The following is a 14,783-nucleotide window of genomic DNA, read 5'->3' as shown; positions in this document are numbered from 1 at the left end:
GAGGGAGGAGTTCTTTGGTCAATAAAAATAAATGATTAAGATGGGCTAGTCTGAGATAAGGCTTTTTCTTTGCAACTTGGCCTAGAAGGCCAGCATCCCAGAGTTGCCTCTTCACTGTTGATGTTGAGGCTGGTGTTTTGCGGGTACTATTTATTGAAGCTGCCAGTTGAGGACTTGTGAGGCGTCTGTTTCTCAAACAAGACACCCTAATGTACTTGTCCTCTTGCTCAGTTGTGCACCGGGGCCTCTCTCTCCCCTTCCTATTCTGGTCTGTGAAGGGAGTAGTACACAGCGTTTTACGAGATCTTCAGTTTCTTGGCAATTTCTCGCATGGAATAGCCTTCATTTCTCAGAACAAGAATAGACTGACGAGTTTCAGAAGAAAGTCTTTGTTTCTGGCCATTTTGAGCCTGTAAATCAACAAATGCTGATGCTCCAGAAACTCAACTAGTCTAAAGAAGGCCAGTTTTATTGCTTCTATAATCAGAACAACAGTTTTCAGCTGTGCTAACATAATTGCAAAAGGGTTTTCTAATGATAAACTTGGATTAGGTAACACAACATGCCATTGGAACAGAGGAGTGATGGTTGCTGATAATGGGCCTCTGTACGCCCATGTAGATATTCCATAAAAACAATAAAAAAAAAAAAGTTGTTTCCGGCTACAATAGTCATTTACAACATTAACAATGTCTACACTGTATTTCTGATCAATTTGATGTTATTTTAATAGACAATTTTTATATATTCTTTCTCACTTTACTGCTGAGGAGAACTCGCAAGTAAGCATTTCATTGTACCATTAACACCCCTCTGTATTCTGTGCATATGACTAATAAAATGTCTCATGCAAAAATGTTCACTCACTTCTTCCAGAAGTGACGATGAACTGCTGCAAACCCAGGTACACATCCAAGTCCTCTTGAAGGACAGGGAACTGAGAGAGAAATGGTTTAGGAGTCAGGGATTTATGAAATATTTAACTCCAAAATCAATGTTTGTCAGACGTTTAGTCTTGAAGATATAAGATAATGTCATGTTGTCATAAGCACATCACATTAAACGAATGCAGGGTGAAAGGTGATACATGAACAAGACTAAAAAGGCCGGCACATTCATTGCACATAATACCCCCTTTAAAATCATTAACATTTTAATAATTAGGAGCATCACAGTGTGCTGACCTTTTTGGTATTTTTCCAGGAATATAAAATGAGAAGAAACAAGGAGAACACTCACAAACGTGGCGAAGGCATGGGACGGTAGCAGCTCCATCACCTTGGCAACAACCTCCAGACTCTGCCGCAAGTACCGCTGCCATTCAGTCTGTTGCTATGGTAAGCATAAAGAGTGAAACTATTGATACAGGTTGAGGAAAAACAAGCAGTCTGTGTGTGTGTGTGTGTGTGTGTATACACACTGTTGTAATATGTATGATATAATGGGGACAACAAAATGTTCCTTCAACACACTAGGTAATAAAGGTGCAGACAAATATAATTCTCAGCAATACTGACGAAAGCAGTGCGAGAAGTAAAGCCTCTTACATCATCATCCAGGGTCTCATCATCCAGCTCCTCCAACTGGGCTTGATTATATCGGAATTGGATTCGGTTGAGAACCTCTTTTAATAGCAGCACTAAAGCATCCTTATACCTGAAGAACAGCACAAGCGGCCAGATTAGCGGCCAATAGAAGAAGCAGCACCATACAAGAGGCTAGTAACTAACGACAGAACCATATTAAAAACATTATAGCAACTCTGGCCCTCAAGAGTTACTGGGTGTGCAAGCTTTCGTTTAAGCCCTTCAGTAAGACATATTCCGCTGATAAAATCCCAGACTGAATACTATGATTACTTGAATCAGGTGTGTTGATCAAGTGATGGGCTGGGATAAAAGTCTGCACAACCAGTAGCTCTACAAAATCAAAGTTGGAGAACCTTGCGTTACAGGCACTGATCCATAAATGTTTCACGCATCAGAAGACGTTCTTGATAGTACATCCAAATTCCTTTGCTTTATATACAAGTAGAACCAGAGCAACACTGAAAATGACATTAAAGCCATTCAGTTATACCTGTTCAGCACACTGTCTTGGTCACCCAGCCTACTTTTGATTTTAGTGGTTAAATAATCCAAGAAGATACTCCAGATGTCCAAACAGGCAAAATAGCCTTCGTGGGTGGGCTAGAACAATAGGATAGAAGAGCAGTCATTTTCTCTACAGTACATGATAGAGGTCTCTGATTCCTCAACAGTCAAACTAGGTAATATTATTATGGAAGCCATCTTTTTCTCTAATCTTTCCCCAACTGCGGTATACGATACTGCAGTACGCACATACTTGAACATTATGCAAGTATTTGGCCACAATTTCCATAGAATATTTTAGTGTCAGCAGCCCCTGTGAGCAGCGTAAAGGCACATGTAGAAAATAAACAAAATGTCTGAAAGAATGTGCTACCTGATTGAAAGTGTACTTGAAAAACAGGGCTAAAAACTCCACCACAGGAAACTGAGCGTTGGACTCGATCCGCCGAAGGTGCACGCTGACGAACAGGCGCAGAAAGTCAGTGAACTTCTCTAGATAACTGCAGACAAAGAGGGAGAGAGTGCCACATATATCTTTGCATTAGAGCCAAACCAATATATTGGTTGACTGATATTGGCCTTCATACCTGCCTTCACAATGGATGGAGAAAAAGGTTTTGTATAATTCCAGCCAGTAGTTTTGTGTACAACGTCAGATGTGGGTCGTTCCATGACCAGAATGTCTTTTTGTCCCTCAGACATCTGTCTACATTTTTCTAAAACACTCAATTTAAATTGAATCACATGCTCTAACTAAACCATGCTCAAAATTTCAAAAGCAGTGTGTTTTCATAAACAATAAGTACGAGAGCCCACTCTGAAAATGGACTTGTAGAGTATATTGTTTAACACTCAACATCTACTAAATCTAAACGGGTACTTTTGAGATATTTACGTTAACATGTTTGATTAACCATAAATGAATGTAAAGAAATTGTATCCTTTATCCCGCTTGCATTCTTAACCCTTTTGCTTCAGAGCGTGCCTACATGACAGGAACGAGTATGCAGGTCTTGTGCACTGCACTGGGCCTAAATGACGCCAGGTTAGAATGTCAGGATTCTGTGACTTTCTCCCCTGGGAATCTGAGAGGACTGCAGATATTATGCATGTATGAGCCATACATTGACACATCAAATCCAAAACATAAGGTCTAAAAAAGAAAATTGCAATTTTGTTTCCAAGATCCTGTCTAGCCTCTTTAGTTTAATCAAAGTTTAGTTTTCAAATGATAGGATTTGAATGCTGATTCCATCTTTGTGGGCCTGTATTTCTTTTGGACCTCAATATGTGCAGAAAACTGTTCCACAGCTGAAAAACTTTGGAATTGGTGCATTTCTACATTTTATTCATTTGGCCGGCTCAAGGCCACAAACTGATTTTTCACCTAGTTGCCTTGGGGATTCGAACCAGCAACCTTTGGGTTACTGGCCCAACCCAGTAACCCAAAGGCTACTTGCCCCCATACTGGTCACGCTCTACATTGCATTGAAGTCTCAGGCTACATTTCTGAACCAATAACCAAATCTTGTATGCACTGGCCAGCTACTTGATTTGATTCTAGGGGCTGAGGTATTCAAATTCTGCACTGAACAGAAATAGCAGACTTGAAGTGGACTGAAATAGGTACCGTTACTCTTTATATCCATGTCATGCACTGATCACTCCTCTCAAAGCCTGTCCCTAGCCCCCTCCCCCTCTAAAAAGTCTACCTGTGCTTACAACCCGAGCAATCCGATGCACTTAATGACAATAAAGAGGTATCTGATAAAGTATTTGATGCACCAGAAGTTGTGTGTTAGCAGCACAAAAGGCTCACTTAAATAAAGTTTACACTGACTTCATTTCCTTGAAATGTTAAATAGTTTGTTAACTTAGACAAAAGTTAAGACTATAGAGACACCTGAAAAAAGCATGTCAAGTTTTTTAATTTTTTTATATGCTTTCTCCATGAAATGCATCTGGTGTAGCTGTCAAAACACTATGCCAACAGAGAAACAGAATGTAGAAAGTGGAATCCAGGACACTGATGACCTGTTATATTTAAGCAGTGAGTTACTGTGTTATTATACTGAACAAAAGTATAAACGCAACAATCAATTTCAAAGATTTTGCTGAGTTACAGTTCATATAAAGAAATCATTCAATTGAAATTAATTAATTAGGCCCTAATCTATGGATTTCAAATGCCTGGGCAGGGGCACAGCCATGGGTAGGCCCACCAACTTGGGAGCTAGGCCCACCCAATGGGGAGCCAAGCCTAGCAAATCGGAATGAGCTTTATTACAGACAGAAATACTCCTCCTGGATTATTTGTGAGTATGGAACATTTCTCTGATCTTTTATTTCAGCTCATGATACATGGGACCAATACTTTACATGTTGCGTTTATATTTCTGTTCAGTGTAGTATGGAACTTTTCTCTGATCTTTTATTTCAGCTCATGAAACATGGGACCAATACTTTACATGTTGCGTTCATATTTCTGTTCAGTGTAGTATTTTTTTGTGTAAGTATGTTGTAACTAAAGTACTTCTTATCCAATCAGGATAATCGATTCCACCCCTAAAAGCAATGGTCATTTGATGTAGCCTGCTATTTAACATTAAAAAAAATATTGAATATTGCAATATGGCCAAAGTATTCAGACCTCTTGATTTTACCACATTTTGTTATGTTACTAATTAATCAAAAAATAAAACAGAAACACCTTATTTGCGTAATTATTCAGACCCTTTGCTATGAGACTCGAAATTGAGCTCAGGTGCTTCCTGTCCAAATCTATGAAATTGCTTTATCCGACATATTGCGGTTGCATGAGGCAACCATATACATTTTCTGCATCACATCTTAGAGTGATGGACTGTGCAATGCCTGTGGCTTCCGCAACGAATCAGACAGGTTTCCTGTGCACCATGAAAACAACAAAAAAACATTGCGACTACTCGACGAAATAAATATTGGTCGACCAACAGCCTATCGACCAAACAATCGACCAGTTGACTAAATGGGGTCTGCCCTAATCAATACACCAGTCACTACAAAGATAAAGGCGTCCTTCTTAACTCAGTTGGCAGAAAGGAAAGAAACTGCTCAGGGATTTCACCATGAGGCCAATGGCGACTTTAAAACAGTTAAGAGTTTAATGGCTGTGATAGGACAAAGCTGACATTGTAACATTGTAGTTACTTTACTCCACAATACTAACCTAATTGACAGAGTGAAATTGAGGAAGACTGTACAGAATAAAAATATTTCAAAACATGTATCCTGTTTGCAACAAGGCACTTAAGTAATACTGCAAAAAATGTGGAAAAGCAATTAGCATTTTGTCCTGAGTACCTACCACTCTCCATATTTTCAAGCATAGTGCTGGCTGCATCACGGGTTATGGATATGCATGTAATCGTTAAGAACTGGGGAGTTTTTCCAGTATAAAACATATATGGAATGGGGCTAAACACACTAGAGGAAAACCTGGTTCAGTCTGCTTTCCACCAGACACCGGAAGATTGATTCACCTTTCATCAGGATAATAACCTAAAACACAAGGACAAATCTACACTGGAGTTGTTTACCAAGAAGTCAGTGAATGTTCATGAGTGGCCGAGTAACAGTTTTGACTTAAATCTGCTTGAAAATCTATGGCAAGTCCTGAAAATGGCAATGATCAACAATCCAACTTGACAGAGCTTGAAGAATTTTGAAAAGAATAAAATGGGCAAATTCGGCGCATATGACAAATAAAATGTGATTTTAACTCAGGTGTGGAAATCTCTTAGATACTTACCCAGAAAGACTCACAGCTGTAATCACTGCCAAGTGATTCTTACATGTATTGACTCAGGGAGTTGAATACTTTTTTAATCAAGATATATTAGCGTTTTATTTCCCATATATGTTTTTTTTTTTTTTTTTACAAATGTTTGAATTTCTTTTCCAATTTGAAAGAGTATTTTCTGTTGATCATTGGGAAAAAAATGACAAATCAATTTTAATTCCACTTTGTAACAACAAAATGTAGAAAAAGTCAAAGGGTGTGAATACTTTCTGAAGGTACTGTATGTGTTCTATTTAATTCCATGTGTGGGCATACCTCTCGTCCAGCTCCTGCAGCCAGCTCTTGATGGTGTGTGCATTGTTCTCCCTTGTCAGCCTCTGTAGCATGAAGAAAGTCTGCTGAAACATCCTCAGCAGGTACTCCTCAAAGTCCAGTGGCACACAGTTCTTGGACACCAGCCCGTTGATGCATGTCATGGCCAGCACTCCCAGCCGCGACCTGTCCACCTGCCTGCCGCTGCCACCTCCCGTCTGATGCCCGGGCCGAGCACCGCCATTGGCAGGGGGAGCATGCTCGCCATTGGACGAGGACAACAAGTAAATGGAAGGGGGAGTCTTGGGCTTGACCCGCAGGTCACAGCCAAAACGGGCAAAGTGGAAGATAGAGGCGAGGAGGGAAGGGGTGATGCTGGTAGAAAGGGGGATCCAGCTGAATAGATGGGCTAGACACTCTAGAGCTAGGTAGCACAACTGTTCACTGTCATCATCCAGTGATGGGATGGGCTGGGATAGCAGCTTGGAGTACTGGGTGCCCTGCAATAGACTGCCCAGCAAATCTCCTTAAAGGGAGGGGGGGGGACGAGAGCAAATGAGAGGCCGGATTAACATTCTCTCTCCCCCGCTCCCTTTCTCATACACATAGTCATACAACCTTCACAAATACACTTAGCACAGTTGTCTCCTCCCCCATTGTTCACTCCCCCTTATTGATCTGAGATAACTGGGTTGGTGAAAGCAGTAGCATCACCTACTTACAGCCAGTCTATACAATCGAATCAGATCCGTAAAGGGTGTGAACAACCTGATTTACAGCCCACATTCTCACCACTTTCTCCTGAGGTGGGAGAGGGAGGGGGGGTGGCAGCCGTAACACTGTGCTTATCCCAAATCGTCTCCAGGATACCTGCAGGGTAGAAATGTAGAGAAGTGTTATTATGGATGTGTGCATATCACACCACTAGAACCCACAGAACAGAGAGAGCGATGGGAGGGAGAGAAAGAAGGGGGTTGGTAAAGATCATAGGAGGTTGGTGGCAACCTAATTGGGGAAAACGGGCTCATGGTAATGACTGGAGCGGAATGTTATCAAATACAGTATGTAATGGTAAAAATAGTAAAAATAAAGAAAAACTCTGGAATGAGTAGGTCTGTCCAAACCTTTGACTGGTACTGTATACAGCTGAAGTCGGAAGTTTACATACACCTCAGCCAAATACATTTAAGCTCACCACTTTATTTTAAGAAATAGATATGTCAGAATAATACTAAAGAGAATTATTTATTTCAGCTTTTATTTCTTTCATCACATTTCCAGTGGGTCAGAAGTTTACATACACTCAATTAGTATTTGGTAGCATTGCCTTTAAATTGTTGAACTTGGGTCAAACATTTCAGGTAGCCTTCCACAAGCTTCCCACAATAAGTTGGGTGAATTTTGACCCCTTCCTCCTGACAGAGCTGGTGTCAAGTTTGGAGTCAGGTTTGTAGGCTTCCTTGCTCGCACACGCTTTTTCAGTTCTGCCCACAAATTTTCTATGGGATTGAGGTCAGGGCTTTGTGATGGCCGCTCCAATATCTTGACTTTGTTGTCCTTAAGCAATTTTGCCACACCTTTGGAAGTATGTTTGGGGTCATTGTCCATTTGGAAGACCCATTTGCGACCAAGCTTTAACTTCCTGACTGATGTCTTGAGCAGTTGCTTCAATATATCCACATAATTTTCCTACCTGATGATGCCATCTATTTTGTGAAGTGCACCAGTCCCTCCTGCAGCAAAGCACCCCCACAACATGATGCTGCCACCCCTGTGCTTCACAGTTGGGATGGGATCTTCGGCTTGCAAGCCTCCCCCTTTTTCCTCCAAAAATAACGATGGTCATTATGGCCAAACAGTTCTATTTTTGTTTCATCAGACCAGAGGACTTTTCTCCAAAAAGTACAATCTTTGTCCCCATGTGCAGTTGTAAACCCGTAGTCTGGCTTTTTTATGGCAGTTTTGGAGCAGTGGCTTCTTCCTTGCTGAGCGGCCTTTCAGGTTATGTCGATATAGGACTCGTTTTACTGTGGATAAAGATACTTTTGTACCGGTTTCCTCCAGCATCTTCACAAGGTCCTTTGTTGTTGTTCTGGGATTGATTTTCACTTTTCGACCAAAGTACGTTCATCTCTAGGAGACAGAACGCGTCTCCTTCCTGAGTGGTATGACGGCTGCGTGGTTCCATGGTGTTTATACTTGCTTACTATTGTTTGTACAGATGAACGTGGTACCTTCAGGCGTTTGGAAATTGCTCCCAAGGATGAACCAGACTTGTGGAGGTCTACAATTATTTTTCTGAGGTCTTGGCTGATTTGTTTTGATTTTGCCATGATGTCAAGCAAAGAGGCACTGAGTTTGAAGGTAGGCCTTGAAATACATCCACAGGTAAACCTCCAGTTGACTCAAATTATGTCAATTAGCCTATCAGAAGCTTCTAAAGCCATTAAATAACTTTCTGGAATTTTCCAAGCTGTTTAAAGGCACAGTCAACTTAGTGTATGTAAACTTCTGACCCACTGGAATTGTGATACAGTGAATTATAAGTGAAATAATCTGTCTGTAAACAATTGTTGGAAAAATGACTTGTGTCATGCACAAAGTAGATGTCCTAACCAACTTCTCAAAACTATAGTTTGTTAACAAGAAATGTGTGGAGTGGTTGAAAAACGAGTTCTAATGACTCCAGCCTAAGTGTATGTAAACTTCCAACTTCAACTGTATATATGCTAATGAAAAAATAAATAAAACATTGAGGTCGACCAAACAATCGACCAGTCAAGTAATTGATGTCAGCCCTACACAGTAGACCTAGCTACTAAGCTGAACTTAGTTACAAAATAAAAGAGACGATAACACAGAAACAAAAAACAAACAGTTTTTGGAGCTGGCTGGCCGGTGTTTCTGATCTTTGATGATGAGGAGCTGGATGGAGTAACAGGCTGTGCATAGCCTAGGCCAGGGGTTTTCAAACTGGGGTCTGCGGCCCGAGGTACTGCAGGGGAGTCCGCCTTTGTTTTTTGTTTTTTTATAAAGAAAAAAAATAATTTGGGGGAGATTTTTTGTGTGAAAAATAAGTATTTTATGAATATCGTTAGCTGCAACAAAATACCATCATGGTTACCATTTTCATGTCTGCATCTAGTATGAAGGAAGTTTATAGATAGTCATTAGCACAGGCTCGAGAAACTAAGTCTACAGGAACAGTTAGCATGCTAGCTGTTCATCCGTCTCTGAAATGTAGATAGATGGCTTCATTGCCAAAATCTATCCCTTTAATATGGAGGAAATTACAGTCATCGGAGCTAATTAGATTGTTTTTTCTACATAGAAAATTCTTACGCAGGCGATCTAAGCGGTAATTTTTGGGATGAAAAAACAGTTTGTGTCATCTTAAACCACCAAAACCAGATAGAAAGCATGCAGAAAAGATAGACGTAATATATACATTTCATTTTTATTATTTTTGTATAATACCATTGAGCACTAACAATCAAATAAAAGCTAAAGTTAGGTAGAATAGAAAATGTAAAAAACTGGGCATTCAGAGCATATGCCCATTGATTTTGCTATAATGTTTGAGCAGAGGACACAGCATTAGCCATGGCAAAATGCATACAATTCAGGGGCGTCAGTTGGGTATGGCAGTCGCCATACCCTAGCTCAAGACCAAAAATGTAGAATAAAGCTACAAAAAAGTTGAATAAAATCATTCCAATCCCGATTAAAATGCAACAGCTGTTTAACATATTGGGTGGCTGGCTTTAGGATGATGCTGAGCATCTCTCAGGGAGAAGCTGCCAGCCTGCGCCCCTTTCTCTCACAAGAGAGCAGAGACCGTGCCAGAGTTTGCTTTGCCAGTCAGCCGTTTAGGCAGTGCGCCAATTGCTTTAAATTTGATGTCAGCATTTGAACTTGGCCTCGTAAGCCTCATGGCTAGCTGTTTTATGCACCGGTTACTTTCACATTGATGACGGCATAGTCTAGGGGCAAATTGAATTTGCCAAAATGTGTTATATAATTACTCGTGCCTACACATGAATAAATAATTCAAAATACTTACCCAGAGTGCATGATTTGGCCACAGAGGATCATTAGATTATTTTAAAAAGTAGCTGTGGATTGTTTTAACTCGCAATTTGGGCACCGCGCCCGGCAAATAACAATCAGCTATTTGGTAGGCTGAGTTGCATCGGCCAGTGAAAAGCAGATAAATAGGCCTATTGAAATATTTCTAAATACAATCGTAGGAAAAAATTGTTTAGAAAGTAAATGGTTACTGCTGAAAAGAGAAGACAAAGAAAATACTAATCTGTCCATAGTTATCAAAATGTTGAACTCCCAAATGACCAAACAGTAGCCTGTATTACTAGCACCAGTGGAGAGCATCTGCCATATTTTCCTTGTGAGTGTGCACATATTCACTGTCTTTATCCTTCAAATCAGTACCATTGGAAAGCTTTTTTGGCAACACTAATTTCCTCCTCCAGGTTAGATGGATGTATTGTAAAATGTGTGTCTCCCCTTTTCGCAGGCCTAGATTAGATGGTTGCATTTAATAAAGTTGTTTTGGTCCCTCGATGCCTGTCTACCTGTTTTATAAAGCAAGCCATGGCCATGTGACTCACTCCGTAGGAGCGATCCATTTGGTTAGGGTTTATAAAATGCCACATTTTCCCCATGCTATGAATGGTCTCCGTTTAGGCCTACTCTGTCCCTACGCGCTAAGGAAGGCATTGTTCAGAACTGTGTCTTGCTAACAGTGATTGGGTTATATTATTAACATAAATAATGACTATGCAATATACTCCTCACATTAGGAATAGTAGCCTATATTACATTAGTCTGCAAATGCGATGATAGATGCTTGTAATCTTTTATTATAAAGGTGCAATTTTATGGTGAAAGAAATAGCTATGGCTGTCAGCATTTGAAGTTTCACTGTTCCACAAGTAAATGAGTCAATTTATGATATGTTTTAGTACTGGTTAACATTATATATGCCGTTCCACAGACCTTTAAATCTTATATTGTGGTGATAACTAATGTCCGGGGTAATTTTTGTTTGTTTTTTCCTGTTCTCTAAATAGCATTTGAGTATTTGAGTATTTTTTTTATTGTGTAGATCTTTTATTTAACCTTGATGAGCTTCAACTTCCCACAACCCACTTTGTCATTGTAACGGCTGTCTTCTGTGGAAATGGACCAAGGCGCAGCAGGTATGTGAATACTCATCTTTAATAAAAATAAAGGAGTAGAGCATCCACTTAATACAAACAAAATATAAGACAGGAACAGTTTTGCAGGCACACAACACGCAGTGCAAAAACAACTACCCACAAAACCAAGTGACAAACATACTCCTACATATATGACTCCCAATCAGGAACAACGATCCCCAGCTGTTCCTGATCAGGAGTCACAAGACCAACACAGAACAATCACACACACAAGACTGCCACGTCCTGACCCCAAAGCTACAACAACAGCTCCATCTGCTGGTCAGGACGTGACAGTACCCCCCCCTCAAGGTGCAGACCCCGGAATGCACCTAACAACGAAAAACCACCAACAAACAAAATCCCCAACAAAACCCATAAACAATAACCCCTAAACAATAAGGGAGGGAAGGGAGGGTGGCTGCCGTCAACGACGGCACTGTGCTACACCCTCCCTCCCCAACCCACCTATCCTGGAGGTGGCTCCGGTGCAGGACGTGGACCCTGCTCCACCCTCGGCGTCGCCCACTTCGGTGGAGCCGATAGCTGCGCCAGGCAGACGGACCCCTCGAGCCGGGCCGGAGGACAGGTGGGCCCCTCGGGCCGGGGAGCAGGAGGGCCCCTCGGGCCGGGCCGGGGAGCACGAGGGCCCCTCGGGCCGGGCCGGAGAGCAGGAGGGCCCCTCGGGCCGGGCCGGAGAGCAGGAGGGCCCCTCGGGCCGGGCCGGAAGGCATGCGGGCCACTCGGGCCGGGCCGGAAGGCATGCGGGCCACTCGGGCCGGGCCGGAAGGCATGCGGGCCACTCGGGCCGGGCCGGAAGGCATGCGGGCCACTCGGGCCGGGCCGGAAGGCATGCGGGCCACTCGGGCCGGGCCGGAAGGCATGCGGGCCACTCGGGCCGGGCCGGAGGGCATGCGGGCCACTCGGGCCGGACCGGAGGGCAGGAGGACCACTCGGGCCGGACCGGAGGGCAGGAGGACCACTCGGGCCGGACCGGAGGGCAGGAGGACCACTCGGGCCGGACCGGAGGGCAGGAGGACCACTCGGGCCGGACCGGAGGGCAGGAGGACCACTCGGGCCGGACCGGAGGGCAGGAGGACCACTCGGGCCGGACCGGAGGGCAGGAGGACCACTCGGGCTGATCCTGACAGGCCGGGCACCCTGGCAGATCAGGGCAGGCGGGCACCTCTGGCAGAACCGGGCAGTCCGGCCACTCTGGCAGAACAGGGCAGTCCGGCCACTCTGGCAGAACAGGGCAGTCCGGCCACTCTGGCAGAACAGGGCAGTCCGGCCACTCTGGCAGAACAGGGCAGTCCGGCCACTCTGGCAGAACAGGGCAGTCCGGCCACTCTGGCAGAACAGGGCAGTCCGGCCACTCCGGCAGAACAGGGCAGTCCGGCCACTCCGGCAGAACAGGGCAGTCCGGCCACTCCGGCAGAACAGGGCAGTCCGGCCACTCCGGCAGAACAGGGCAGTCCGGCCACTCCGGCAGAACAGGGCAGTCCGGCCACTCCGGCAGAACAGGGCAGTCCGGCCACTCCGGCAGAACAGGGCAGTCCGGCCACTCCGGCAGAACAGGGCAGTCCGGCCACTCCGGCAGAACAGGGCAGTCCGGCCACTCCGGCAGATCAGGGCAGTCCGGCCACTCCGGCAGAGCGGTCCGGCCACTCCGGCAGAACAGCGCAGTCCGGCCACTCCGGCAGTTCAGCGCAGTCCGGCCACTCCGGCAGTTCAGCGCAGTCCGGCCACTCCGGCAGTTCAGCGCAGTCCGGCCACTCCGGCAGTTCAGCGCAGTCCGGCCACTCCGGCAGTTCAGCGCAGTCCGGCCACTCCGGCAGTTCAGCGCAGTCCGGCCACTCCGGCAGTTCAGCGCAGTCCGGCCACTCCGGCAGTTCAGCGCAGTCCGACCACTCCGGCAGTTCAGCGCAGTCCGACCACTCCGGCAGTTCAGCGCAGTCTGACCTCTCTGGCGACTGTTGACTGGCGGGCAGCTCTGACGACTGTTGACTGGCGGGCAGCTCTGACGATGACTGTTGACTGGCGGGCAGCTCTGACGATGACTGTTGACTGGCGGGCAGCTCTGACGATGACTGTTGACTGGCGGGCAGCTCTGACGATGACTGTTGACTGGCGGGCAGCTCTGACGATGACTGTTGACTGGCGGGCAGCTCTGACGATGACTGTTGACTGGCGGGCAGCTCTGATGATGACTGTTGACTGGCGGGCAGCTCTGATGATGACTGTTGACTGGCGGGCAGCTCTGATGATGACTGTTGACTGGCGGGCAGCTCTGATGATGACTGTTGACTGGCGGGCAGCTCTGATGAAGACTGTTGACTGGCGAGCAGCTCTGGTGATGGTTGACTGGCGAGGCTGGGTTGACACACTAGACTCCTGATGCGCGGGGCTGGTATAGGACGTGCCAGCCCGGAGACACGCACCTCCATGCTAGTGCGTCTGGCGGGAAACACCGGACCGAAAGGGCGCACTGGTGGTCTTGAGCGCAGGGTTGGCATCACCCCTTCCGGCTCGATGCTTACTTCGCCCTGGCACATGCGGGGCGCTGGTACCTTGCCTACCGGCCTGAAAATCCCAGGCCTCACCACAGCCCCAACCCCAAAGCACGGGACCTGTCCAGTCTGCCCTACAAGGGTACGGGGAGCTGGCCTGGGGCTGTAATCTCGCCCCGCCAAATAGCCCTTGTGCCCCCCCCTAAAAAATTCTTGGGGCTGCCTCCAACATTCCTCCCTCACTTGCCTCTTTTCCTCTTCTCCGCTGCTTGGTCCTTTGGTGGTGGGTAGTTCTGTAACGGCTGTCTTCTGTGGAAATGGACCAAGGCGCAGCAGGTATGTGAATACTCATCTTTAATAAAAATAAAGGAGTAGAGCATCCACTTAACAATACAAACAAAATATAAGACAGGAACAGTTTTGCAGGCACACAACACGCAGTGCAAAAACAACTACCCACAAAACCAAGTGACAAACATACTCCTACATATATGACTCCCAATCAGGAACAACGATCCCCAGCTGTTCCTGATCAGGAGTCACAAGACCAACACAGAACAATCACACACACAAGACTGCCACGTCCTGACCCCAAAACTACAACAACAGCTCCATCTGCTGGTCAGGACGTGACAGTCATACCATTTGTCATTTTATGTCAACAATCTACACAAAATACATTTGTGAGAAAAAATAAAACACTAATATATTTTCATTAGATAAGAATTCAACTTCCTGGGTCAATACATGTTAGAATCACCTTTGGCAGCTTTTACAGGTGTGCGTCTTTCTGGGTAAGTCTAAGAGTTTTCACACATGAATTGTACAACATTTGCCCATTATTCTTTTCAAAATTCTTCAAGCTTTG

At 44.9% G+C, this 14,783-nt stretch overlaps 1 protein-coding gene across 1 annotated transcript in view; it reads right to left on the bottom strand.

Moving 5' to 3' along the window:
• The window catches only part of LOC106583883 (exportin-6), a 78,971-nt gene that overhangs the window by 29,480 nt on the left and 34,708 nt on the right, over positions 1-14,783 (bottom strand). Inside the window, exons 6-12 of the mRNA XM_014168507.2 lie at positions 6,979-7,056; positions 6,190-6,712; positions 2,467-2,593; positions 2,080-2,189; positions 1,548-1,656; positions 1,240-1,332; positions 868-937 (exon numbers count right to left, since the gene is read on the bottom strand). Coding sequence (XP_014023982.1) covers positions 868-937; positions 1,240-1,332; positions 1,548-1,656; positions 2,080-2,189; positions 2,467-2,593; positions 6,190-6,712; positions 6,979-7,056 — 1,110 coding nt within the window. The remainder of the gene's footprint in view (positions 1-867; positions 938-1,239; positions 1,333-1,547; positions 1,657-2,079; positions 2,190-2,466; positions 2,594-6,189; positions 6,713-6,978; positions 7,057-14,783) is intronic.

This window comes from Salmo salar, chromosome ssa23 (genome assembly GCF_905237065.1).
Source record: "Salmo salar chromosome ssa23, Ssal_v3.1, whole genome shotgun sequence".
Lineage (NCBI taxonomy): Eukaryota > Metazoa > Chordata > Actinopteri > Salmoniformes > Salmonidae > Salmo > Salmo salar.
Note: the sequence above shows the minus strand (reverse complement) of the source record. Positions and strands in the feature narration are given on the sequence as shown.